This window comes from Notechis scutatus, chromosome 14 (assembly GCF_049901735.1).
Source record: "Notechis scutatus isolate UNSWTSFEM ecotype Mainland chromosome 14, rNotScu1.2, whole genome shotgun sequence".
NCBI lineage: Eukaryota > Metazoa > Chordata > Lepidosauria > Squamata > Elapidae > Notechis > Notechis scutatus.
The window spans coordinates 6,876,660-6,904,269 of NC_142022.1; the positions used below are offsets into that span (position 1 = coordinate 6,876,660).

Sequence of the window (27,610 nt, forward strand, 5' to 3'; positions counted from 1 at the left end):
ATATATGTATATATATAGATATATCTATATGGTCTCTGTAACCTCAACACAGAAAAACAGGGGTTTTTTTTCCCCTTGTAGAGGCTACCATTGTCGTTTTCTTTTTTGGCTCTTCCCTCCTTCCTTGCAAACGGCCCTGATCCTTGAGATATAGAGGCTTGTCCGAGCGCTTAAATATGCAGCTGGACAATCACCAAATTCGTAGCGTTTCATTTGAAGGACGACCTGGCCCGTCCAAGGTGTGCCAGATTTAAAAGCCAGTTTTGTGGGCAAACTCCTTGGGCGATTGGAGGCCAATCTCTACTTTTCTGGGCGGCCTCCCTCTCAAGGTTGTTGTTATGGGATGGGGGGGGGAGGGAACAGGATATTAGGCACATACAGAAAACTGACGTCCTGCTATTTTATTTTATTTTTTTGCTTTCCTTCCTTCCTGGGCTGCTCACATTTGCAGCCCTGCTCAAAAGGGCCCAGCAGAGATTATAATACCCGAGGCTTCTCAGAAAACAACAACCAAATGAAAAACTGCTGGTGACCTTCTACCGCTGCACCAGAGAGAGTATCTTAACTCACTGCACCTCTGTAGGGTTTGCCAATTGCACAGGGGCAGATAGGACAGCAGTCCAGAGAGGATTAACATCATTGCCCAGAGGATCACGGGTTGCCCTCTCCCCTCTTTGGAAGAGCTTTATAGCTCCTACTGCCTTAAGAAAGTTCAAAACATCCTCAAAGATCCATCTCATCCTGGGTACCCTTTTTTTTCTGAACTATTACCATCTGGCAGACAGTACAAGACAATAAAAACAAGGACAAATAGGCTGAAAAACAGCTTCTATCCCAGTAACTCTATTGAATTCTACTGTGTAGTGCAACATTAATGCAACATCAGGGGTTTTCAATTCAATGTATAGCATGCGAAACATGTGGGTTTGTGTTTTATTTCCATAGTCATAAATTGTACACTGAAGATGGTATTTCGTTGCAGGAGGTGCAATGACAATAAACTAAAACTAAACTTCTCTTCCAGAACGCAACAAATCTTTCGAAATGTCTTCCTTCGTGGAGACCAAAGGGTTGGAGCAGCTGACCAACAGCCCCATGGAGTTTGTCGAGTATCCTGCAAATATGAAGCTCTTGAACCCACATCCCTCATGAACCCCTTTCTCCCCACCCCGCCATTTTTAAAATTGATGAGAGGTTCCCGTTGTGCTTTGGCCTGGCTGATATTTATCCATATGTCCCAATTCAAAACTTCTAAATTGATGTCTTCGCTCCGGTCCAGGTTATCACTACGGCGGGGGTGGGATTCGAACCCGGCGTTCTTTCTTTCCCGCCATGAGCGGAAAACAGGCAGTCCTCGATTTAACGACCTCTGTTGAGCCCAGCATTTTCTGTTGCTAAGCGTGACGGTGGTTAAGTGAGTTTTCTCCGCCTCCCCCATTGTACGGCCTTTTTGCGCCATGGTCGTTAAGTGAATCCCTCCAGTGTTTCAGTCGGCCACACGGTCGTTAAGCGAATCCGGCATCTTTAAGCTTGCAAAAGGGGATCACGTGACCCACACCCCCCCGGGACACTACCACTGTCATAAATGTGAGTCAGTTTTGCCAAGTGTCTGCATTTTGATCGCATGATCACAGGGACGATGCAATGGTCGGTCAGCGTAAAAAACTGTCATAAATGAGAGTCAGTTGTCGAGCATCTGAATGTCAATCACGTGAACCCAGATACAACGGTCATAAGTGTGAAAAATGGTCATAAGTCCCTTTTTCCAGTGCCGTTGTAACCCCAAACGGTCACTATAAATCGAGGACTACCTGCAGTGTCCATTTTGGATGACTCCTGAGGGGATTTTGGGGGTCAACATCCCTGGAATGTTAAAACCCCATTTTAAGAAACATTGCTCTACGGGATCCTGCCTTGAGTTAGGGGGTTGGACTAAATGACCCCTCAGATCCCACTTTTATGGTTTATGATTCTAACGTTAAGAAGGAAGGCTGAATTGACAGGGGAGGTGGGGGACGGGTTGGAGAGGATTGCTTTGAGGTACAGGTGTTGATAGTCAACTGGACAACTGACCACACCTACCAATTATTCGGCCTTGACACGCATCCCTCCCAGATACAACAAGAAGCAGCTGAGCCGAATCTACCCCAAAGGGACACGTGTGGATTCCTCCAACTACATGCCACAACTCTTCTGGAACGCCGGCTGTCAGATGGTGGCCCTCAATTTTCAGTCCCTGGGTGAGTTGGCCTTCTGGAGGGCAATGAGGGCTAGGAACTTGCACAGGCGTGTACACATTTAAAAAAAGAACTTTTCCTGTTTAGATCGGCGAATGAGAGAGGTTTTGGTTTAACCGGCCATTAAAACGTCGGGATAGATGAACCTGGAAGGATGATGGTTATTGTTTATTACATTTATATTATTTAATAACTTTATTATTTATTAAATTTATACGGCGCATAAAATTTAATGGCAATTGAGCTAAGGTGGGGACTGCTACTTCGGGGAAAGGTGCAGTTTTTCTCTGCTTTACATCATCCTCTTTTAACAACCCCATAATCCCTTGCGGGGTGGAGTCTGAGCAATTGAATGGAGCTGAGTGTTTACTGGCCGGATGCCCTTCCTGTCACCAGAGCGGAGTTTTGTTCAGCAGATAATATTCTTATTTTGCCCAGAAAGAGAAACATCTGCCTCTACCTAGGATTTGAACTCACAGCCTCCTGATTGTGAGGCGAGAGCAGCACCTCTAGGCCACTGTACCACTAAAGTTTTTGTGTTTTACATACAGGACTAAAATTCAAATTTGTTTTACATGATTATTTTTTTAAAATGTTTTCACTGCCTTGGCCAAAGAGCGGGTGACTTTGATAAATGAATTTGCCCACCATTTTTTTTTAAGCGTCCCGTTAAGCTTTAAATTCTCAATAAAAAGAGAAGCCGCTAGAAATAACCTTTGCTTCTAAATATAAGGAGGAACGGAGCTATGGGGTCACACCGTGTGTATCCAGCCATCTTTTGCATGTTGTTGTTGGCTTTCCTTCTGCCGGTATAATGAGGACTAGCAACCTGGCTTACATTTTGGTATCGCCCCTCCGTGCAGACTTGCCAATGCAGCTGAACCTGGGCATCTTTGAGTACAATCGTCGGAGCGGCTACTTGCTGAAGCCCGAGTTTATGCGACGGTCGGACAAGTTTTTCGATCCTTTCACCGAAGATATTGTCGATGGCATTGTGGCGAACACCGTCAAAGTGAAGGTTAGAAGGCATGGCGGGGTGGGAGGCGCATGAAATTGGGTGGAAACTGTGTAGATACCTCTCGGTTGTGAGTTGGAGGGTGGGAGGGAGGGAGGGAGGAAGGAAGGAAGGAAGGAAGGAAGGAATAGATGGAGGAAGGGAGGGAGATGGGAAGGGGGAGGAGGAAAGGGGAAGGAAGGAACGGAGGAAAAATGGAAGAAGGAAAATTGGAAGGGAGAGGGAGGGAGAGAAGAAGGAAGTAAAGAAGGGAGGAGGAGAGGGGAAGGAAGGAAAATTGGAGGGAGGGAGGGAAAAGAAAGAGAAAAAGAAGGAAAGGAACAAAGGGAAATTGGAGGCAAAGGGAAGGAAGGAAGGAAGGAAGGAAGGAAGGAAGGAAGGAAGGAAGGAAGGAAGGAAGGAAGGAAGGAAGGAAGGAAGGAAAGGAAGAAAAGGAAGAAAAGGAAGGAAGGAAGGTGTTAGGGATGAAAGAAAGGAAGTAAGTAAGTAATGGAAGGAAGGTATTGTGGATGAGAGAGGAAAGAAGGAAGGAAGGAAGGAAGGAAAGGAAGGAAGGAAGTATTGTGGATGAGAGGAAGGAAGGAAGCTATGGAAGGAATGAGTTGTGGATGAGAAACTGGAAGGAAGGAAGGAAAACAGAAAGAAAGAAGAAGGAAAGAGAAGGAAGAGGGAGAAAGAGAGAAGGAAGCAAGGAAAAGAAAGAGAAGAAAGGAAGGAGGATAAGAGAAAAGGGGAGGGAAAAGAAGAAAAAGGGTGGAAAAGAAAGAGAACATAGCAAGAAAGAGAAAAAGGGAAGGAAGGATGGAAGAAAAGGAAAAGAAGGAAGAAGTGAAAGAAGAGAAAGAGGGAAGGAAGGAAAAAGAAGTGAGGGAAGGATGAAAGAATACTTTTTTCTTCCATTTTTCCACTTTTTCTTCCTTTACTTTTGTCTTAAATATTATTGTTTGTTCGTCTTGATTTTTCTTGTTTAAAACATTAATCAAGTTATAATAAAGAAGAAAGGAAAAATTGGCAAACCTACTTGAGTTAGCGGGCTAAGCGGAAGAGCGTTCTTCTGAGCATATACAGAGGGTTGCATCAGAAACTGGCCTGTGAATTCAACCAGAGTTTTCAATTTTAAGCCAGGAAAACGCATCTTCTTATCTCAATCGTAGATCATATCCGGGCAATTTCTCTCCGATAAGAGGATCGGCATTTACGTCGAGGTAGACATGTTCGGGCTGCCGGTGGACACCAAGCGCAAATTTCGCACTCGGGCCTCACAGGGCAACTCCTTCAACCCCGTTTGGGACGAAGAGCCGTTCGTCTTCCAGAAGGTGAGCGTGGCAAAACCGAGAATGTTCCTTAGAGAAGCCTATATTTTGGGCAGGGCAGGGCAACGTGGATCTTCCTGGAAGCCCTTGAATTTCTGAGCATGTGTCGAGTGCTTTTTTTTTTCCTTTTTTTTCCCTCACCCCAAAATTTCAACTTTCAAACTGACCTGTCCCGAAGTTAAATTTTAACTCAAATTAAACTCTTTGAAGTGGATGTCCTTTTGGCTTTGTTCTCCTCAATTCACAAAGGTTGTATATGTGTGCATGAGTGTGTGTGTGTGTGTGTGTGTGTGTGTGTGTGTGTGTTTAGAGCGTCCATGGCACAATTTGAATTCAGCGCTTCCCTCCAGCAATTCTTTCTCCTCTCTCTTTGCCCAGGTGGTGTTGCCAACCCTCGCCTCGCTGCGCATCGCGGTTTTTGAGGAGGGCGGCAAATTTGTGGGCCATCGGATCCTTCCTGTCTCTGCCATCCGGGCAGGTAAGCGCCTCTATCTGTCCCTCTGCCCCCCCCCAGTGACAAAATTAATGGGTTCCCTTGTCCCCCACTCTAGAATAATGGGATTTTCATGCCTAAAGTAGGACTAGAACTCCCCGTCTCCTGGTGATTGGCCCAAAGCCACCCAGCTGGCTTTCATGCCTAAGGGAGACTAGAACTTCCTGTCTCCTGGTGATTGGCTGAAGTCACCCAGTTCTTCCATGCCTAAGGCAGGACTGTCACCTGGTGATTGGCTGAAGTCACCCAGTTCTTCCATGCCTAAGGCAGGACTAGAACTCCCTGTCTCCTGGTGATTGGCTCAAAGTCACCCAGTTCTTCCATGCCTAAGGCAGGACTAGAACTCCCAGTCTCCTGGTGATTGGCCCAAAGTCACCCGACCAGCTTTCATGACTAAGGCGGGACTAGAACTCACCATCTCCTAGTGATTGGCCCAAAGTCACCCAGCTGGCTTTCATGCCTAAGGGGAGACTAGAACTTCCTGTCTCCTGGTGATTGGCTCAAAGTCACCCAGTTCTTCCATGCCTAAGGCAGGACTGTCACCTGGTGATTGGCTGAAGTCACCCAGTTCTTCCATGCCTAAGGCAGGACTAGAACTCCCAGTCTCCTGGTGATTGGCTCAAAGTCACCCAGTTCTTCCATGCCTAAGGCAGGACTAGAACTCCCAGTCTCCTGGTGATTGGCCCAAAGTCACCCGACCAGCTTTCATGACTAAGGCGGGACTAGAACTCACCATCTCCTAGTGATTGGCCCAAAGTCACCCAGCTGGCTTTCATGCCTAAGGGGAGACTAGAACTCCCTGTCTCCTGGTGATTGGCCCAAAGTCACCCAATTCTTCCATGCCTAAGGCAGGACTAGAACTCCCTGTCTCCTGGTGATTGGGCCAAAGTCACCCAGTTCTTCCATGTCTAAGGCAGGACTAGAACTCCCAGTCTCCTGGTGATTGGGCCAAAGTCACCCAGTTCTTCCATGTCTAAGGCAGGACTAGAACTCCCAGTCTCCTGGTGATTGGGCCAAAGTCACCCAGTTCTTCCATGTCTAAGGCAGAACTAGAACTCCCAGTCTCCTGGTGATTGGGCCAAAGTCACCCAGTTCTTCCATGCCTAAGGCAGGACTAGAACTCCCAGTCTCCTGGTGATTGGCCCAAAGTCACCCAATTCTTCCATGCCTAAGGCAGGACTAGAACTCCCAGTCTCCTGGTGATTGGCCCAAAGTCACCCAGTTCTTCCATGCCTAAGGCAGGACTAGAACTCCCTGTCTCCTGGTGATTGGGCCAAAGTCACCCAGTTCTTCCATGCCTAAGGCAGGACTAGAACTCCCTTTCACCTGGTGATTGGCTCAAAGTCACCCAGTTCTTCCATGCCTAAGGCAGGACTAGAACTCCCAGTCTCCTGGTGATTGGCCCAAAGTCACCCAATTCTTCCATGCCTAAGGCAGGACTAGAACTCCCAGTCTCCTGGTGATTGGCCCAAAGTCACCCAGTTCTTCCATGCCTAAGGCAGGACTAGAACTCCCTGTCTCCTGGTGATTGGGCCAAAGTCACCCAGTTCTTCCATGCCTAAGGCAGGACTAGAACTCCCAGTCTCCTGGTGATTGGCCCAAAGTCACCCAGTTCTTCCATGCCTAAGGCAGGACTAGAACTCCCAGTCTCCTGGTGATTGGGCCAAAGTCACCCAGTTCTTCCATGCCTAAGGCAGGACTAGAACTCCCAGTCTCCTGGTGATTGGCCCAAAGTCACCCAATTCTTCCATGCCTAAGGCAGGACTAGAACTCCCAGTCTCCTGGTGATTGGCCCAAAGTCACCCAGTTCTTCCATGCCTAAGGCAGGACTAGAACTCCCTGTCTCCTGGTGATTGGGCCAAAGTCACCCAGTTCTTCCATGCCTATGGCAGGACTAGAACTCCCTGTCTCCTGGTGATTGGCCCAAAGTCACCCAATTCTTTCATGCCTAAAGTAGGACTAGAACTCACCATTTCCTGATCATTGACCCATAGCCACCCAGCCAACTTTCCTGCCTAAGACGGGACTAGAACTCACCGTCTCCTGTTTTCTACCTCGTGCCTTCACCACTAGACCAAACTGGCTCCATAAAAATATTCCATTGCATCGTATTCTATTTTTTAATTTATTTGGGCAGGGGGGCATTGAACTAAAAGACCCCCCAAGATCCTTTCCAACCTTATGATTGTACTTATCTGGAGATACTGTAAATCAGGACTCTTAACACTTCTGGGCTAATCTTGTGTGTGTGTGTGTGTGTGTGTGTGTTGTGTTGTCTTTTCCAGGGTACCACTATATTTGCCTGCGCAGCGAAAGCAACCATCCCCTCTGCCTCCCGGCCTTGTTGGTCTACACGGAAGCTTGCGACTATATCCCCGATGATCATCAAAGTAATGGCTTGGGGGAAAGGGGGGTGGGACCTTCCTGGGGAGGGGGTGGAGCCCCCCCATCGGCCCTGCCAGGTAGACCAAACCAGCCAACCCAAAACCCACACCGGTAGTATTGGATTTGCTTGTTTAGTGACCGTTCAAAGTTACGACGGCACTTTTAAAAAAGTGAATTATTTATAGCCGTTCTTCGCACTGACGACCATTTGGAGCATCCTCCATGGTCACATGATCCAAATTCAGATGCTTGTCAATTGACTCCTATTTATGACGGTCCCCGGGTGATCCGCTTTTGTGACCTTCTGGCGAGTGAAGAAGCCAGAGTCCCTTAAAACAACCGTGCTACTAACTTAATGACGGCAATGCTTCACTTAACAGCAAAGAAAGGATGGTAAAATGGAGCGAAAGTGCACTTAACAAATTATCTCCCTTAGCGACCGAAATGTTGGGCTCAGTTGTGGTCATTAAGCCGAGGACTCCCTGTATGGCAGTCCTTAAGCGCGTTATTCTTTGCAAATAAATTCCGGCTTCTGATAGGGACGAGGAATGGAAACACAAGCAAATAGGACAGCAACTGCGGCGATTCACTTAACAATAGTGGCAAGAAAGGTCGTAAAACGGGGCAAAACCTCTCTGAACAGCTGCCTCACTTAACAACTGTCTCACACGGCTGTGTGGGTGTGCAACAGAGAAAGCAAGGATCTGAAGATTTTTAACCGGATTCTCTGGCAACCCATGTCTAAACTTTTTCTAATCCTTGTCTAATCCTTGTCTAATTATTGTCTAATCTTTTTCTAATCCTTATCTAATCTTTTTCTAATCCTTGTCTAATCTTTTTCTAATCCTTGTCTAATCCTTGTCTAATTATTGTCTAATCTTTTTCTAATCCTTATCTAACTTTTTCTAATCCTTGTCTAATCCTTGTCTAATATTTTTGTAATCCTCGTCTAATCCTTGTCTAATCCCAATCCCTGTTTTTTTTTATTAAAAATCCGGTGGGTCTTAAGGGCTCTCTTTCTTCCCTCCTCAGATTACGCCGAGGCTTTAATTAACCCAATTAAGCACGTCAGCTTAATGGACCAGCGAGCCAAGCAGCTGGCCACCCTCATGGGAGAGAGCGAGGTGAGGATTCCTAGACGGGACGTGGGACGAGACGGACAGGTTTGGGAGGGTGGAAATCCGCGGGAGATCCTCGCACTACGTCGAACAGGGGGATTTTTTTTGGACGGGACGGTCCCGGCAGGCGTTGCAGAGCTGCTTGGCGTCCCGGGGAGGGAGGGGAGTCTGCGAGAGACACACACACACACACCCCAACTTCACTTCCCTGTATCCCCACCCACCCACCCCCGTTGGGCAGGAGAACGTGGAGAAGCCGAAGGAATCTCTGTTGAGGAGCCCCTCTTGCCACACTATGGGGCCGTCCCGGGAGGTCCAGAAACCCCTCCCAGATGTGTTACCACCAACTCGGACCCCCAGCATCGCCCCCAGTCAAGGTACGGACCGGAACAAAAGAAACCCAAGTCGAGACATTTCCTTGCCCCATAAAATTCCGGTTGGCTGCTGGAATTGGGAGGGTTTGGGTCTTTTCCGCCCACCATTTGGGTCTTTTTTTTTTTTTTGAAGAGTGCCCCTTCCTCCCCGTTTTTTGCCCAACCCCGAATTTTGAGATCAGATTTTAAAAGGCTTTAAAAGTCCATTTTTCCTCCTCTTTTAGGGCAGAGGGATGACTTGATCGCCAGCATCTTGGCAGGTAAGAATGAGGGTATTATGCCAGCCCCTTCAACACCAAGGGACGCCCGTTGACAGGAGTGAAAAGTTACAGCTTACGTAACTTCTCCTCGTATTTACGACCGTTGCAGCCTTCCGCCACTGATCATGTGATTGTTCTGACCCACGCCCTTTTCCAACAAATGAAACACAATCCAAAAGGAACAGGAACCTTGTAATGTTTTTACAAAATCATTAGCTGTGATAAGCACCAGCCTTGCCAAACTGCGCGAGACTTGCCAAAAGATAACAGACAAGAAATAATTTGCAAAATAAGAATCTTCAAATACAAACTCAGGATACTGGAATGTCCGCGAGGCTGGGGTTTCAAAATGTCTTTGCCTTCTGCAAAGTAACGTTCGTTTCACAGCTGGCTTTTATCTTCTTGAAGGAGGGGCCATTCCCTTGCAGCCTTACTCCCGAGTCGCCCGTGGTGTTGTAGCTGTTCTTTCCTCCGAGCAATCTTGTACGCACGCGCACTTGGCACAGGCTCCTCGGGAACCTCCTCATCACTGCTGCCAGCCCCCACAATCTCTGAAGGCAGCAGTCCACTCCCCAATGGTCCTGGCCCCTCATCTGAGTCCTCGCTCTCCTCAGCCGTCCACACCTGCCGCCGGCTAACCACAACAGTGATTCAGAAATTCAGACACTGCAAGGTCGCGTGATCGTCCTTCCCGGCAAGGTTATAGGCCAGATTCACTTAATGACATGACTCACTTAACAATGGCAGCAGTTCGCTCCTACACCATGTCAAAAATGGTCATAACTCCCTTAACTTAGCAATGGAAATTTCCCATTGTGGTCGCACACTGAGCATTACGTATCCGTTTAAATTTCCTACTTCGTAAGCCGCTAGAATCGATTTATCGGTGAGACGGGCAGCCTATAAATTTAACAAATAAATACTTTTTTTTTTTTTAAAAAGAAACCACTCAAGTTGCTAGTCCACATTGATGCCGGAGAGAAACTTGAGAACGGGGAAGCAGGAAAGGGCCTGATCTGCCCCTCTCGTAGTCTCACGCTCCCCCTCTCCGTCTTCTCCTGTCCTCCTCGCGGGACTCCGCAAACCCTCGTGCTGTGCTCTTCTTTCTTCCCAGAGGCCTCTCCACCTTCCGTGGAAGAACTGAGGCAGCAAAAGGCCTTTGTGAAGTTGCTGAAGAAGCAATATCGGGAGCTGAAGGAGCTTCGTCGCAAACACATGAAAAAAATTTGCAGCCTCAACAAAAAGCAGAACACGCAGCTGACGTTGGAAAGGAGCCGCCTGCGTAGCCGGGAAGGGTGAGAATAACACCAGATAACCTGGAAGCCCATAGAAAAAGATTTAGATGTGATTTGCCATGCGGGGAAGAATTACAGCTGGTTTTCTCTGACGAAAGAGAGATTTAGTGTGATTTTTTTTCCCCCCACATGCTGAAAATGAGAAGTAGGACAGCTTCTCCGTGCCAAAAAGGAGATTTACAGCAGGTTCTTCATGCAGAAAAACAGACTTGGAGCCGATTTGCTAGGCAGAAAAGGAGATTTAGGATAATTTCTTCAGGCCAAAATGTAGATTAACAGCAGGTTTTCCATGCCAAAAAGGAGATTTATCTTTTTCCATGCAGAAAAGGAGATTTCAAAACATATTTTTCCATGCAGAAAAGGAGATTCAGATTATTTTTTCCATGCAGAAAATGAGATTTAGAGCCTATTTTTCCATGCAGAAAAGGAGATTTCAAAACATATTTTTCCATGCAGAAAAGGAGATTCAGATTATTTTTTCCATGCAGAAAATGAGATTTAGAGCCCATTTTTCCATGCAGAAAAGATGTAGACTATTTTTTCCATGCAGAAAAGGAAATTTAGACCATATTTTTTCATGCAGAAAAGGAGATTTAGAGCATATTTTTCCCATGCAGAAAAGGAGATTTAGAGCAGATTTCTTTCTTTTCTTTTTTTTGAAGAATTAGTGCAGATTCTTCCTGCAGAAAACAAGAATTAGAGCAGAGTTCCACGCAGAGATTTAGAGCAGAACCTTCAGGCAGGATGGGAGAATTTGAAAATATTGGTTCTATTTGGATATTTCAGACTTTGCAAAAATTGCCTTTCGTCTCTCACGCAACCCCCATCGTTTTCACGAATGTTAAGATTTGGTGGAACAGTTTGAACACCTTTGCCAAGCAGGGCTTTCTAATTTCACTTACCACTGCCTCATTTAGCAACAGAAATGTTGAGCAATTGGACTTTCTTGTTTTTTTTTCTTTTGAAGACATTTCACTTGTCATCCAATTCTTCAGCTCTGACTGGATGGTGGGGAATGGAAGGATTGATATTCCTTGCAGACAGCTGGCCATTTGCATCCTTTTTAGAGGGTCGTTGAGGCCACTTGGAAGTTTATCTGTGTCCTCAGGGTCACCTGAGTAGTGCAAATGGTTCCTGTATTTTTCCCCCCTCTGGAAATCCATTCCTCCTCCCACAGGGTATCCATCCCAAATTTTTTTTTAATCCCACCACTGTAAAAGGTGCATTTTTTTCAGGAAGCCACTGGACTTCCTTGGTTTTTTTTTCTTTTGAATATAAATCCTGTCAGAGCTGAAGAAGCTTCTTAGATGAGAATCGAAACGTCTTCCAAAGGAAAAAAAAAAAAAGGAAGTCCAGTTGCCTCCTTAAAAAACAGCCCCTTTGGGACAACCAGGATCTGGATGATGACTGAGAATCTCTCCAGACTTTTAGCTATACAATTTGGGACCTTGGAACCTCCAAGTGGCCTCAACCCCCCTCTAAAAGGATGCAAACGACCAGCTGCCTTGCAAGGAATATAAAATCCTTCCATTCCCCTCCATCCAGTCACAGCTTCTTGGATGAGAAGTAAAATGTCTTCCAAAGAAGAAGAAGAAAAAGAAAAAAAACCAAGGAAGCCCAGCGGCCTCCTGAAAAGAAAAAAAAAGAAAAAAAAACACCTTTGGGGACAGTCCCTCAGATATTGGAACACAACTTCCCACGTCTTCTTTGTCGGCAGGTCTCAAAGTTCTTTAGAGGGAGCCCGACAAGGACAGGACCACGAGGAGGCTCAGCGGAAGAACGACCTCCAGGAATGGCAGATGCAGGGTCTTCTACGGCTGCGTGAGGCTCAGCACCAGCTGGAAAGGGAACTGAAGCGAGACCACCTGCACCAGGTATCCCCAATACGCAGTGGCCTTTACCCCCCCACTTCCCTCCACCCAATCCTCTGGCTACTCACACCCTGATGCCCCAGCCCGATTGGTCGCTGCAGAGTTTCATGTTTCTAGTCCTCATGGCAATAAGAGGGGGAAAAAACAAACAAACCCAAAGCCACCCCAGAAGGAGTGGCCTAGGCTAAAAAAAAAAAAAAAAAAAAAACGCCAGCAAACTAGAGAAAACTCACCAACTTTTCCTGCTCTTGAGAAAACAGGACCGTTTAATTCTGAGTTTATTGATCAGACTTTAGTAATAAATCTTAATTCGTTCATGAAATAAATAATATTGGAAACAATCGATAAACCTGCCCCCCTGAGGAGTCACCTTGAGGAGAGATAGGCAGCAAACCAATTTAATGTATAAATCAATGTATAAATATATAAATGAATAGTTAAATAAATAACTTTCGGTGCTCTTGTAACTATGAATGGTCACTAAATGAACTGTCATAAGGTGAGGACAGCCTGTAATTCAATGGGCCTTTTAATGTACCAAATATATACTAGGTTTATTTATTTATTTATTTATTTATTTATTTTTCTTTCTTTCCTCCCTTCTTCCATCCTTCCATCCTTCCTTCTTTTCCTTCCTTCCTTCCTTCCTCCCTCCCTCCCTTCCTTCCTTCCTTCCTTTCATTCCCTTCCTTCCTTCCTTCCTTCCCTCCCTCCCTCCCTCCCTTCCTTCCTTTCCTTTTCTTCCTTCCTTCCTTCCTCTTCCTTCCTTCCTTCCTTCTTTTCCTTCCTCCCTTCTTCCTTCCTTCCTTCCTTCTTTTCCTTCCTTCCTTCCTTCCTTCCTTCCTTCCTTCCTTCCTTCCTTCCCACCCTCCCTCTCTTTCCTTCCTTCCTTCCTTTAATTTCCTTCCTTCCTTCCTTCCTTCCTTCCTTCCTTCCTTCCTTCCTTCCTTCCTTCCTTCCTTCCTTCCTTCCTTTCTTTCATTCCTTTCTTCCTTCCTTCCTTCCTTCCCTCCCTCCCTCCCTCCCTTCCTTCTTTCCTTTTGGCTTCATCCTCAGGCCCAGCAGCGCTTAAAAGACATCGCCCAGGATTACCAGACAGCACAACTGAAGAAGCTGAAAGAAACGAATGAGAAGTGAGTCGTAAAGCGAGGACAAATGGCAGGCCCCAGACGAGGAGTGTGGGAATTTCGCCTTTCTTTTCATCCCGCCATCTTTGGCTTCCGGGGGGTAGTTTTAGGGAATTCAGGAAAGTATTTTGAGCCTGATCAGGCTGTTAATTCCTCTCCTAGCCGTACAGGTAGTCCTCAACTTACAACTGCCATTGATCCCCACATTTCTGTGGTTAACTGAGGCAGTTAAGTGAGTTTTGCTCCATTTGTTGCGTTTTCATGCCACCGTTGTTAAGCGAATCAATGCAGTTGTTCAGCGAGGAACAAGGTTGCTAAATGAATGTGGCTTCCCCATGGACTTGGCTTGGCAGAAGGTCACGAAAGGAGATCCCATGACCCCAGGACACTGCAACTGTCATAAATACGAGTCAGTTGCCAAGCATCTGAATTTTGATTACCTGACCATGGGGGAGGCTGCAACGGTCGTAAGTATGAATCAGTTGCCAAGCGTCTGAATTTTGATCGCATGACACTGGGGATGCTGCAATGGTCATAAGTGTGAAAAATGGTCCTAAGTCACTTTTTTCAGTGCCGTTGTAACTTTGAACGGTCACTAAACAAAGCTGTTGTAAGTCCAAGACTACCTGTACAATGGTTCTCATTTTTGGAGCGATGTTTTTAAATTTTGCTGTCCTGGTTGTTAAAAAAAATAATCCACCAGGACAGCGAAAATAAAACAATGAAACTTTTATAATAAAAACTTAACTCCGTCTGGCCTCTCACTGCCTCGCTGAAACTTCCTAGGATTTGGGATAAAAGATCATTTACACCTGGTAGAATAAGCACTCACCTGCCCCGCCGTTACGCTTTTCGTGCTAGGGAGAAGAAGGAACTGCAGAAAATCCTGGATCGAAAACGGCACAACAGCATCTCGGAAGCGAAATCTCGCGAGAGGAGCAAAAAAGATGTGTGAGTTCAGCCAGGAGCCGAAAGAAAAGCCAAATCGTACGGTGGTTTGTGTGGGTGGGCCAAGCCAGTTAGGGATTGTCCTTAACCTGGTTTGTCTCTCCTCAGGGAATTAACTGAGATCAACAGGAGGCATATCACGGAGTCCGTCAACTCAATTCGGAGGGTAAGCATCTAACAAGCCTCCATTTTTGTAATTGCTATGTTCAATTTCCTTTTTCCTTACAGGAGCCAAGGGTATTATCATTCTCACACAATGAAACACACCACAACACTACTCTAAATAAGTGTCACACACACACACACAAATAGTAAACTAAATTAAGGGTTTATTATTTTTTCCAAATGTGTAGCAAAGAAGGGGAGAAAGATACAATTCTGGATAAACCTTAATTTATTGGACTGATGCTTTGAATTGAGCTCTGGCACACACACACACCCCTCCAAAAATGGGCTAAATATTTTTTTTTTTTCATTTCGGGAGGCCGAATTCTGAATTTGAGAATATTTCTGGCTGGTTTTCAAGGGGCAGTCCCACATTGCAGTACTCTAGACTGGAGCGAAGAAAACGGGATCGACTTTGATTCCCCTGGAAAAAAAAAAAAGAATCGCTGGCGAAGCAGCTGATGAATTCAGACGGCTGTTCTTCTACCCCTTGGCTTATTTTCCCGCTTCTTTTTTTTCAGCTTGAAGAGGCCCAGAAACGACGTCAGGAAAAATTACTTTTGGGACACCAGGAAATCGTGCAATTGATTGAGGACGAAGAACCACGGGTGGGTGATTTTACAAAGGGTTCACCAAGACCGATCTTGGACCTTGGGGCTAAAAGATGGGGCCGAAGGAATAGTCAGATAAGAGACAGCCGAGCCCTCGGCTGCATAATGGATGGAGAAAGAGGCTCAGAAGCAGCAGCGGGATACTACCTGTTCCACTACTGTTTCAGTGCGTGTGTGCACCTAACACACACTCATGTAACACGCACGTGCAGATCGTTGGAGGCTTTTTTTTTTTTTACTACCGGGTCGGGTGAACCGGACCAAACAGGTAGCATACCACCACGGCTCAGAAGCAGGGGTGGGATTCTATGGGTTCGGACCAAACCGGTTGTTAGGATTCTGCGCAGTTTGGAGAATCGGCAAATCGTGCCCCTGGCTGGCCCCGCCCGTCTCCTCCCGCCCCCCCTCTTCCCGCCCAGTCAGTCCTTATCGTGCATGCGCGACATCGTGCGTGTGCCTGACACCACTGATTGGGTGGGATTCTATCACTTCGCACCTATTCGCTAGAACCGGTTGTGAATATCCTAAGCAGTTCGGAGAACCGGTTGTTAGAAGAAATTACTGGGCTAATCCTGTAAGGAAGGCAGGAAGGAAACATTCTGGTGTTGCTTACAGAAACTACCTCTCCGTTAACCCTTATTACATTCTTGGCAGGACTAGACTTCCTGTCTCAGGAACGTCTCTAGAGTTTTCTTTTCCCTCCTTTGCTGGTACTTTGCTTGTGTGGAGTGACCATTCAAAGTTACAATGGCCCTGAAAAAAGTGACCTATGACCATTTTTCACACTTACGACTCAAGAGGCCAGGCAAGGTGATGAGTGCCTTGAAGTGAGTGATATTGAGTTGGCCACGCCCAGCCAATAACATGACCACCAAGCCATGTCCACCCAGTCACATGACCACCAAGCCACGCCCACCACCTAAGCCACGCCCACAGAACCGGTTGTTAAAAAATTTGCATCCCACCCCTGGTTCTCCCCTGCCAGTCACTCCTTAAGGTATTTCTATTTTTCCTCCCGACGATCAGCTGTTCCTATGCCGGGATATCCCTTGCTGTCTTACTTGCTTCCCCAAGAAGGCTTCCCTGAGGCCTAGGAGGCAAAAAGGGACATGCAGGGTGTGTGTGTGTGTGTGTGTGTTATGCCATCCCAGCGCTCCATTTTTGGCCTTCCTGGCTGGAGACTTCTGGGAGTTGAAGTCCGCAAGCCTTCAAGTTGCCAAGTTTGGAGACCCAGATCTGCTTTACAGTCATGTAGAATTCGTTTATCCGCTGCGAACTCAAATGTCTCTTGGATCGAGACGTTGCCGCTCGTTTCGCCTCTCCTTTCCTCCATTCCTCCTTTCTCTTTCCTAGTTGGTAGCCCAGCTGGAACAAGACTGGCAGCTGGAGTGCTGCTCCCTGACCCAAGAGATTGGCCGGTTCCTCCAAGAAGAACTCGACGGGAGGGTCAGCAACGGGCACCCCCCGGGCACCAGCGTCAGCTCCTTGCCCCCCGAAGACGAGCTGACGGTCCTGTGAATCCAACGGAGAACAAGGGACGTCCCCGAAGGCCAGCCGCCGCCAACGAGAAGCAGTGGGGGGCAGCACCTTTGCATGTTAAACACACCCCACGTAGGGACGGGGGGGTGGGTGGGGGAGGTTAGGACCGGCCGAAAAACACACTAAAGGCACTTCTTTCTGGTTTCCTTTTTTCTTTTTTTTTAAAAAAAAGTTTTATTTTTTTAAACTTTGTGGGTTTCCCCCACCTATATATTTTTTTTTAAATTGCTAACTTGTGACGTGTCTCCTCCCGCTTCTCCGTGGTGGATTGAGACTGGAGAAAGTCTCCTTTTGTCAAAGAGGGGAGGGGGGCAACGGTTGGACAATCTACTCCCCCCCACCCGAATTCTACGCACGCCCTTGTGTCCACCTATTTTGCACGCCGTGGTGCCAGTGGAAAAACACGCATGCCGCTCATTGCCTCCCGTGTCCTTTCGAATGCACGATTAGAGATGAGAGCAATTTTTTTTTCTAGCGGTGGGGGGAGAGAGAGCAAAGGGTTATTTTAAATGCATCCCCCTCCTTTTTTTCCCTTTCTTTCGTTTTATTTTTTTAAAGCGCAAGAGCTTGAGAAAGAAAAAAAATAAAAGGGAAATGTCCATTTTTGTTTGCGTCTTCCCTGCAGCTGGAATGGGCTTTGCCAGCTGTGTGGAGGGAGGGGGGGGGCAGAGGATACCCGGAGTGGCCACTGGATTGGTTGGAAGGCCGTCCAGGAACAAAGGACGGCGAGGGAAGAGGGACAAAAAGTTAAAGGCAGGTTGGTCCGTCCGTCTGTCTGTCATCGTTTTCGGGATGGGTCCAAAGTGGAGAAGAGTCGAGGTTGACCACTGATCAATCTTGCCCTTTCCCCCCCCCCCACTCTGGAATGGCATGGATTGCTGTTATTTCTGTCTTTTTTTTTTTTAACGTTGACTAATAAACTTGTAATTCAATGGTCTCCCCTCGGATTCCTGCCTCCGCCTCTCCGAATGGCAAAGAATGGCCTGGTTTTGCGTCAGGCTAAGGGTTGGAATGGACTGGAATGAGCTGGAAGGGAGAATGGGGCGGTGGCCTAGAGGGGGGAGCTCTGACCTCCCAATCAGGAGGCGGCGAGTTCGATCCCAGGTAGAGGCAGATTATTTCCCTCTTTGGGCACCATGAGAATATATCTGCCAAACAAAACTCCACACCGACAGCAGGAAAGGCATCCGGCCAGTAAACAACTCTATTCCATTCAGTTCTATTCTATTCAGTTCTATTCTATTCAGTTGCCCAGGCTCCACTCCAAAGCAAGGGATTATGGGCTTGTTAAATGATGATGATGATGAATGAGCTGGAAGGGACCTTGGAGGGCATCTAGTCCAGCCACCTGCTCAAGCAGGAGAGAACCGATACTATTTTATATAAGTGACTATCTGCTCTCTTCTTGAAAACCTCCAGCGATGAAGCATCCACAATTTCTGGTAGCAAGCAGTTCCACAGGTTAATTGTCCTTCCCTGTTAGTTAGTTCCTCCTTAATTGTTGCTTCTCTCCTTTGATTAGCTTCCATCCATTACTTCTTGTCTTGCCTTCTGGGCCTTTGGACAATAATTTGACCCCTGATAATTTGACAAATACTGGAATGCTGCTATCATGTCCCCCTAGCTGAACCCCAACCCTGCAACCATTCTTCATATGTTTCAGTCTCCAGGCCTTCGATCATCTTAGTTGATGTTCTCTGAACTATTTCCAAAGTCTCGACCTCTTTTTCGTTAGTAAGGTGACCAAAATTGGTGGGGGGTTTTGGAGGGGGGTTTGGGGTTTGCGCATAGTTTTGCATATATTTCTGCTGCTCTCTCCTGGGTCGTGCTTAGAGGCAACTGAGCAGGGAGGGCAGAGGAAAACTTCAGGGGATTGGAAGTGAAGGGCAAGAGAGAGACGGAGGACGTGTTTAGAAGATGGAGCCAAGAGAGAGAGAGAGAGACATACACACAGAAAAGTTTTTCAGGGATTGGAAAGGATTGACCCGTGGGATTTATTTGGTTAAAATTTGGTAGGTTTCAGATCTTCTCTCTTCTTGTCGAAAGAAGTTTTGTCTTCCGACAAACTTGTTTGAAACCGGGGTGTCCAAACTCTGCAATGGTTCAGATTGGTGGACTTCCAACTCCCAGAATTCCCCAGCCAGCCATGCTGGCTGGGGAATTCTGGGAGTTGGAAGTCCACCAATCTGAACCATTGCAGAGTTTGGACACCCCGGGTTTACAACACATTATTCTGCCACCCCAAAATATTGTACCAATTGGGTATGATGGGTGTTGTAGTCCCAACCCCTTCGAGGGCCACCAGCTTGTACAAAAACCACCTTTTTTGTAAGTCTTGATTTATATATAGGTTCACCCTTTTAATAGACCGGGACCATAGAAAGCCCCAACCCCCGCGATAGATTCTTTCTATAGATCCATCCTTTTAAAAAGATTGTTTATAAATCCCTTTTGTAGATCTGCCCTTGTGTGATTTATAGAAATCCTGTTGATGGATCCCTTTTATAGATCCAGTCTTGCTGTAAATTTATGGAACCCCTTTTTGATAGTTCCCTTTTATAAATTCACCCTTGTTATATAGTATATTTGATTTATAGAAATGCTGTTGATGGATTCGTTTGATAGATCCAGTCTTGCTGTAAGTTTATGGAACCCCTTTTCGATAGTTCCCTTTTATAAATCCACCCTTGTTATATATTTGATTTATAGAAATGTTGTTTGCGGATCCCTTTTATGCATCCAAAGGACTGCAAGGCTCTTGCTGTTAAGTCCGATTTACGGAACCCACACTTTGGATGGATCCCTTTGGATGGATCCCTTTGGATGGATCCCTTTGATAGACCCACCTTTCCCTTTCCCAGCCGTGGATGGGAGGTCAATGCGAGCTTCTCTGCGATGGAACGAGATTTCCGGGCCCCATTTTAACCAAGTGGGAAAAAAAAAACGTTCAACGCACAACCGCCCCCAAGGAATTTTCGATGTTTTTAAAAGAAAAGAAAAGAAAAGGTTTTTCTTTTCTCCTTTTTTCTTTTTTTTTAGAAAAACCACAAACTCACACAAATAGATCACGCACGAAACAGAAAACAGATCCGAAGTTAAGCGCAGGCAGGCAGGCGGTGTCGCCCGGTTGCACATGGTGGGATAAACCAGACTGCAGGTAAGGGCCGAAGATGGACATTCGGACGTTGCGACAAAGTGACAGACAGAGGCAAAGAGATCAGCCGGGCGCAGGGCGGGGGGAGCACAGGAGCTGCCATGCAAACAGGGTTGGGGGTCCTGAGGCTCCCCCATTTTGGTGGGGGGAAGGAAAGGGCACAGTGGGCTGAAAAACACACAGAAAACACAGATATTCCAGCTGAAGACACAGTCGATGAAGTGACTTTTGAGTGCAGGTAGTCCTCGGTTACGACCATCGGCTTAGCGACCCATTCCAAGTTAGGGCGCTACCGAACAGAGCGATGTACAATGGGTCCTCTCACTTGCGACCCCCCCCGATCACGTGACCCAAAGTTTAGGCGTATGGTTGGAGGATCTCGGGGAGTGGGGGCTACGAATGCCGTTGATTTTCTCAGCAAGCTTCATAAAGCGGCAGGGAAAGCCGGGGTTTTGCTTCCTGACCACGTGACTCACTTAATGACAGCAGCCAAAGGAGGTGATCAAACTGGGCATGGCTCTCACCGGACGGCGTACATTGCTTTAAAAGTGACCCCAAAAAGTAAAACTTGTTGCATGGCTCAGTTGAGTTGAAAATTGGCTTCGACTTCTGCCGTTTGTAGAGATGTTTTGTGCTGTTTTCGGGAAGAGCGCGAAGGTTGGCCTTTAAAGAGAGACTGGGCTGTGCTTGAGATAAATTGGCAGTTTGGGGATTGTTCCCCTCCTCTTGGCCTGGCTGCTTCCCTTCTTCTCGTCATGGATGGGAGACGAAGAGGAGAGCATATTTTGTGCAAATTGCTTCATTCCAAAAAACTCGGTTTCGGAAGCCGTTTCCGACATCCGGGCGTGAGCAAGTTTCCTTCTGCTAAACCGTGGCTTGAAGTAGGGCAGGGTGGACGAGAGAGGTAACATATCCTGCTCCCCTGTTTTTTAATTTCTTGGAGCATTGACCGAAGGTGTGTCTTCTCTCACCTGGGTCCAAAGCCTTCGATTTAATGCAGGAGAACGAGAGAAATTGGACAGATGTGTGCGAACCCATTCTTTCCACCACTCAGTCAGGCACAGCCAGGACGGCTTTCCCCCCCACACCCAAATTTTTTTCCTTCCCCCTTAAGTCTTCTCCAAGACACCGTCTCGAACTCGTGACTTGGGGCACTCCAAAACCCAGATGGGGGCGGGGTCCCACCTGGTCCTTGCTGAAACGGAGACCTGAGCACACCCCAAATCGGACGCCAAAGTGGCAAATCGGGCGGCGGAGAGAGGGGGATTAAAAGGGGGGGCTGGGTGGAGGGGGTCCTGCACTTTTTCACACGGAGGAGGCTCTCCGAGTGGTGTGAGGTCCTCTCCGGAATCCCAAAGTCCTGGATTCGAACCTGCCGCTTCAGAAACCTTCGATATGGCAATAGGCTTCCAAAGCCGCTAAGAGGATGTAGACCAGCCAGAGGCTGATGAAAAGCAGGGTGGACAGCAGTTTTGGGGTTCGGGGACCTCCCAGCTCGCCCCCCACCGGAGGCCGGCGCCGGTACAACAGCACCGCGATGCTGATGAAGGCAAAGATGGTGAAGAGGGTGACGGAGAATGCCAGGGTGCCTGGCTGAACCTCGAAGGGCTTCCCCTGGCTGGCCCAGTAACTGGCGGCGATGGTCCAGGCCACCCCGATGCCCAGGAAGACGTTCACCGCATTGCTGCCCGTCACGTTACCGATGGAAGCATCGGCGTACTGGTCTTGGATGGCGGCCACCTTGCTGGCGAAGGTATCTACAGAAAGAGACAGAGATGAGGGAGTCAAGCCACGAATGTGGGTTTTTTGGCCTCGTCTTTTCCGGAAGACGGAAGGCGAGGCTGCTTGGCGCCACTCTAAGGGTTGCTATATCCTCTCGTCTTACGACCATTTTGTAATTTTACAGGATTTCCTGATTCCTAAAAGAAAAGCTACTGGGTCGTTTTTGTTTACAACTCAGTTGATGGAAAAATGAGATATTAAAATGACTTGCAGGCATCTATGTGCCAGTTGGCTGGATAGGGAACCTTCTAAAGAATTGAAATATTCTTTTCCAAACTTGGCAACTTTAAGACTTCAGCTCCCAGAATCCCACAGCCAGCAGGCTTTAAGAGGGGTGGATTTCAACTCCCAGAATCCACCAGCCAGCCTGCTTTATCGCTTTCCTTAGGAATAAACTACAATTCATTTCTAGGGATTTTAATGCCCCTAAATAAACTTCAATTTATTTCTAGGGATTTTAATCCTCCTAATTAAAATTGCAATTTATCTGAAGTTATCAAAGGCACCGTATTCTCATCCTGATTTTGATTAACAGATCAATTAAGCAAATTCTCCAGACTTTTGATCCTAATTATAATGGACATTGCATTCAATATCAGTGATTTAATTGGCCTCTCTTGAAAGCCACTCAATGTGTTGCAGATAAGCTGCAAAATAAATGAATGGATGAAAAGAGATAGTCCACAACTTACAACCACAACTGAGCCCAAGCTTTCTGTGGTTAAGTGAGAAATGTGTTAAGTGGGGGATGCTGCAAAAGTCGTAATGGTAAAAAAACGGTCATAAATCACCTTTTGTAACTTGGAACGGCCACTAAATGAACCATTGTAAGTCAAGGGCGACTTGTACGTAAATAACCAAATTTAAAAAACGTTGCTTGCCGTTCAGCTTGTGTAAGAAAAGCCTCTAGGGACACGACCCAAGCTGACAAACAAAATAGAGGAGTATGGGAGAAATGGCTGGATTAAAAATAAACAGAGGAAAAACTAAGATATTGGCAAAAAAAAAACATGACAGAGAAACAAACAAACAAAAAAGGAATTGACAAAGAGGACAGATATTCAGATAGTAAAGAAAGTTAAATATTTAGGCATTCAGTTGATGGCAAGATGTGGAACAATTAAAGAAGGTAATTATTATAAGCTCAAACAACAAATGAAGACAAGAGTTAGAAAAATGGGGTAATATGCAGTTATCATTAACAGGAAGAATTGCGGCGATTAAGATGAACATATTACCCAAAGTGTTGCATTTGTTTCAAACAATTCCAATAAAATTGGGGGAAAATATTTTGAAGATATTAATAAAATACTATTGAAATATATATGGCAAGGGAAGAAAGCAAAAAAGTAATAAAGAATTCTATTCTATTCATTCTTATTCTATTCTATTCATTCTTATTCTATTCTATTCTACATTCCAATATCCTATTTAATTCTATTCTATTCTATTCTATTCTATTCTATTCTATTCTATTCTATTCTATTCTATTCTATTCTATTCTATTCATTCTTATTCTATTCTATTCTATTCTATTCTATTCTATTCTATTCTATTCTATTCATTCTTATTCTATCCTATTCTACATTCCAATATCCTGTCCCATTCTATCCCATTCTATCCTATTCTATCCTATCCTATGTAAACATGTTACCGACCAGCAATTTCTGAACAAGGGATTTCGCTCCCCAATTCACTTTTCTTGGGGAACGAGTGGGTTTGCACTAATAATAGAGCAACAACTTCCAAGCAGCCCATCAGAATCGATGAGAAAAGTGGCTGGCAAGCAAGCGAGCAAGTGAACATTTGCACGTCATTGCTCTCCAATTTGTACATGTTAATCTTATCGCTACAAGCCTAAAAAAGAAAGTTTTGCCCCCTTTAATTGCAAGGACTGTGTTTTTCCTGTTTGTCAGTTGAGCGAAGGGCGTTTTTTTTTTGTTTTTTTTTGCACACGCCTGCTTTAAAATCCACCCGGCCGCTTCTACGTCGTGGTGTTGTGTCAGCTGGGTGTTTGGCAAGTTGACTTTGGGTGCTCTCAGCCACGAGTCCCTGACGCTGGCAGAGCCTTTGGGTGAGTCAAGGCACCTTAAATAGCAAAAAGCAAATTTAGGATTTGCTCCAGAGGGCCTGTCAAAGCATTGTGGGGGGGGGGAGGTGTATCCAGGGACACTAGATTATTCCAAGAGAGCATCTGCAAAACGGAGCAATCCAACAGCTAGCTCTCTGATGCAATTCAGCTATTTATTTATTTATTTTTTAAAGGTGCAAAGAGGGCGTGCTTTCATTGCCTCCAGAAATCGTGGGCTGTCCCCCGTCACTGGAGGCTTTTAAGAAGAGACCACTAGACAGTCCCTTGTCTGAAATGGTTGCAGGGTATCCTGCTTGAGCAAGGGGGCTGGACTAGAAGACCTCCAAGGGACCTTCCAGCTCTATTCTATTCTAAACATTCTGCATCCACACAGCCCAACTTAGGAACACAACTGGCAGCAGAATTGTCATTTCTAAGCAGGGCCGTGGTTGAATGAGTCACAGCTGATTTTTAGGGCCTTATTTTTGAATCAGTAGAATATTCTTATTCTATATTCTATTCCATTCTATTTCTCTATTCCTATTCTATTCTATTCTATTTTATTCCAATTCCAATTCTCCATCCTATCCTATCCTATCCTATCCCATTCCATTCTATTTCTCTATTCCTATTCTAATTCTAATTCTCTATTCTATTCTAATGCTCTATTCTATTCTGTTCTAATTCTCCTATTCTATTCTATTCCTATTCTATTCTATTCTATTTTATTCCAATTCCAATTCTCCATCCTATCCTATCTATCCTATCCCATTCCATTCTATTTCTCTATTCCTATTCTAATTCTAATTCTCTATTCTATTCTAATGCTCTATTCTATTCTGTTCTAATTCTCCTATTCTATTCTATTCCTATTCTATTCTATTCTATTTTATTCCAATTCCAATTCTCCATCCTATCCTATCCTATCCTATCCCATTCCATTCTATTTCTCTATTCCTATTCTAATTCTAATTCTCTATTCTATTCTAATGCTCTATTCTATTCTGTTTCTAATTCTCCTATTCTATTCTATTCCTATTCTATTCTATTCTATTTTATTCCAATTCCAATTCTCCATCCTATCCTATCCTATCCTATCCCATTCCATTCTATTTCTCTATTCCTATTCTAATTCTAATTCTCTATTCTATTCTAATGCTCTATTCTATTCTGTTCTAATTCTCCTATTCTATTCTATTCCTATTCTATTCTATTCTATTTTATTCCAATTCCAATTCTCCATCCTATCCTATCCTATCCTATCCCATTCCATTCTATTTCTCTATTCTAATTCTAATTCTCTATTCTATTCTAATGCTCTATTCTATTCTGTTCTAATTCTCCTATTCTATTCTATTCCTATTCTATTCTATTCTATTTTATTCCAATTCCAATTCTCCATCCTATCCTATCCTATCCTATCCCATTCCATTCTATTTCTCTATTCCTATTCTAATTCTAATTCTCTATTCTATTCTAATGCTCTATTCTATTCTGTTCTAATTCTCCTATTCTATTCTATTCCTATTCTATTCTATTCTATTTTATTCCAATTCCAATTCTCCATCCTATCCTATCCTATCCTATCCCATTCCATTCTATTTCTCTATTCCTATTCTAATTCTAATTCTCTATTCTATTCTAATGCTCTATTCTATTCTGTTCTAATTCTCCTATTCTATTCTATTCCTATTCTATTCTATTCTATTTTATTCCAATTCCAATTCTCCATCCTATCCTATCCTATCCTATCCCATTCCATTCTATTTCTCTATTCCTATTCTAATTCTAATTCTCTATTCTATTCTAATGCTCTATTCTATTCTGTTCTAATTCTCCTATTCTATTCTATTCCTATTCTATTCTATTCTATTTTATTCCAATTCCAATTCTCCATCCTATCCTATCCTATCCTATCCCATTCCATTCTATTTCTCTATTCCTATTCTAATTCTAATTCTCTATTCTATTCTAATGCTCTATTCTATTCTGTTCTAATTCTCCTATTCTATTCTATTCCTATTCTATTCTATTCTATTTTATTCCAATTCCAATTCTCCATCCTATCCTATCCTATCCTATCCCATTCCATTCTATTTCTCTATTCCTATTCTAATTCTAATTCTCTATTCTATTCTAATGCTCTATTCTATTCTGTTCTAATTCTCCTATTCTATTCTATTCCTATTCTATTCTATTCTATTTTATTCCAATTCCAATTCTCCATCCTATCCTATCCTATCCTATCCCATTCCATTCTATTTCTCTATTCCTATTCTAATTCTAATTCTCTATTCTATTCTAATGCTCTATTCTATTCTGTTCTAATTCTCCTATTCTATTCTATTCCTATTCTATTCTATTCTATTTTATTCCAATTCCAATTCTCCATCCTATCCTATCCTATCCTATCCCATTCCATTCTATTTCTCTATTCTAATTCTAATTCTCTATTCTATTCTAATGCTCTATTCTATTCTGTTCTAATTCTCCTATTCTATTCTATTCCTATTCTATTCTATTCTATTTTATTCCAATTCCAATTCTCCATCCTATCCTATCCTATCCTATCCCATTCCATTCTATTTCTCTATTCCTATTCTAATTCTAATTCTCTATTCTATTCTAATGCTCTATTCTATTCTGTTCTAATTCTCCTATTCTATTCTATTCCTATTCTATTCTATTCTATTTTATTCCAATTCCAATTCTCCATCCTATCCTATCCTATCCTATCCCATTCCATTCTATTTCTCTATTCCTATTCTAATTCTAATTCTCTATTCTATTCTAATGCTCTATTCTATTCTGTTCTAATTCTCCTATTCTATTCTATTCCTATTCTATTCTATTCTATTTTATTCCAATTCCAATTCTCCATCCTATCCTATCCTATCCTATCCCATTCCATTCTATTTCTCTATTCCTATTCCTATTCTGTACTATTCTATTCTAATTCTCATTCTCTGTTCTATTCTAATTCTCCACTCCATTCTATTCTAATTCTTCTATTCTGTTCTGTTCTGTTCTGTTCTGTTCCGTTCTGTTCCGTTCTGTTCCGTTCTGTTCCGTTCTATTCCGTTCTGTTCCGTTCCATTCCATTCCGATTCCAATTCCAATTCCAATTCCAATTCTAATTCTAATCTTCTTTTCTTTTCTATTCTATTTCTCTATTTTATTCTAATTCTCTATCCTATTCCAATTCCAATTCCAATTCCACTCCATTCCATTCTATATTCTTCTCAGAAGAATGCAGCATATCTGACGCCACCCGTCTGGACCCTTGTGTGGCTGTGTGTGTGTGTGTGTGTGTGCGCGCGCGCACGCACACATATCTGTGCGTTTGTAAGGCCCTCTCCCACCCGTCACTGACCGGGCACGGAGGTACCCAGCGCCACGAACACCACCGCCGTGACTGAGTCCTTGAGGCCGATGGTGCAGCCGAAGTGAGAGGCCAGGTCCCCAGTGAGGGCGGTGAGCACCCCGATAAGGCAGATTGAGACCAGGAAGCAAGCCCAGCCACACCAATACTCGGTGGGCGGCACGAAGGCGAAGAGAACTTTCCAGAAGACGGTGAGGAAATGCATGATGTAGTCGAAGCAGGAAGGAAGGCGGTCCTCGCCCGAGTCATCGTCTTCATCGTCACCTGTCGGGGGGGGGGGTCATAAAAACACGGATTCAGCCTCTCTCGGGAACAGGAACAAGAGTTGGGAGGGATCTTGGAGGTCATCTAGTCCAACCCCCCCCTGCTCTTGTGTATGGTCTATACTGTTTCTAATAAATGGGCATCCGGTCTCTTTTTAAAAGCCTCCAGTGATGAGGCACCCACAACTTCCACAGTAACAAGAGTTG

At 44.9% G+C, this 27,610-nt stretch overlaps 2 protein-coding genes across 3 annotated transcripts in view; one reads left to right on the forward strand and one right to left on the reverse strand.

Moving 5' to 3' along the window:
* Positions 1-17,687, forward strand: part of PLCB3 (phospholipase C beta 3) — a 57,845-nt gene extending 40,158 nt beyond the window's left edge. Inside the window, exons 18-33 of the mRNA XM_087943177.1 lie at positions 1,025-1,109; positions 2,116-2,240; positions 3,101-3,255; positions 4,407-4,568; positions 4,944-5,043; positions 7,344-7,448; positions 8,476-8,567; positions 8,803-8,938; positions 9,160-9,195; positions 10,310-10,490; positions 12,208-12,364; positions 13,418-13,494; positions 14,350-14,439; positions 14,545-14,602; positions 15,123-15,209; positions 16,566-17,687. Of these exons, the coding sequence (XP_087799303.1) occupies positions 1,025-1,109; positions 2,116-2,240; positions 3,101-3,255; positions 4,407-4,568; positions 4,944-5,043; positions 7,344-7,448; positions 8,476-8,567; positions 8,803-8,938; positions 9,160-9,195; positions 10,310-10,490; positions 12,208-12,364; positions 13,418-13,494; positions 14,350-14,439; positions 14,545-14,602; positions 15,123-15,209; positions 16,566-16,730 (1,811 nt within the window). The 3' untranslated portion in view covers positions 16,731-17,687. The remainder of the gene's footprint in view (positions 1-1,024; positions 1,110-2,115; positions 2,241-3,100; positions 3,256-4,406; positions 4,569-4,943; positions 5,044-7,343; positions 7,449-8,475; positions 8,568-8,802; positions 8,939-9,159; positions 9,196-10,309; positions 10,491-12,207; positions 12,365-13,417; positions 13,495-14,349; positions 14,440-14,544; positions 14,603-15,122; positions 15,210-16,565) is intronic.
* Positions 17,688-20,518: 2,831 nt separating this feature from the next.
* The window catches only part of LOC113429953 (sodium/calcium exchanger 1-like), a 19,588-nt gene continuing 12,496 nt past the window's right edge, over positions 20,519-27,610 (reverse strand). Inside the window, exons 5-6 of one of the 2 annotated variants that reach the window (XM_087943678.1) lie at positions 27,132-27,404; positions 20,519-21,662 (exon numbers count right to left, since the gene is read on the reverse strand). In XM_087943678.1, the coding sequence (XP_087799804.1) occupies positions 21,286-21,662; positions 27,132-27,404 (650 nt within the window). In that variant the 3' untranslated portion in view covers positions 20,519-21,285. The remainder of the gene's footprint in view (positions 21,663-27,131; positions 27,405-27,610) is intronic. The other variant, XM_087943679.1, reaches the window with a different exon arrangement.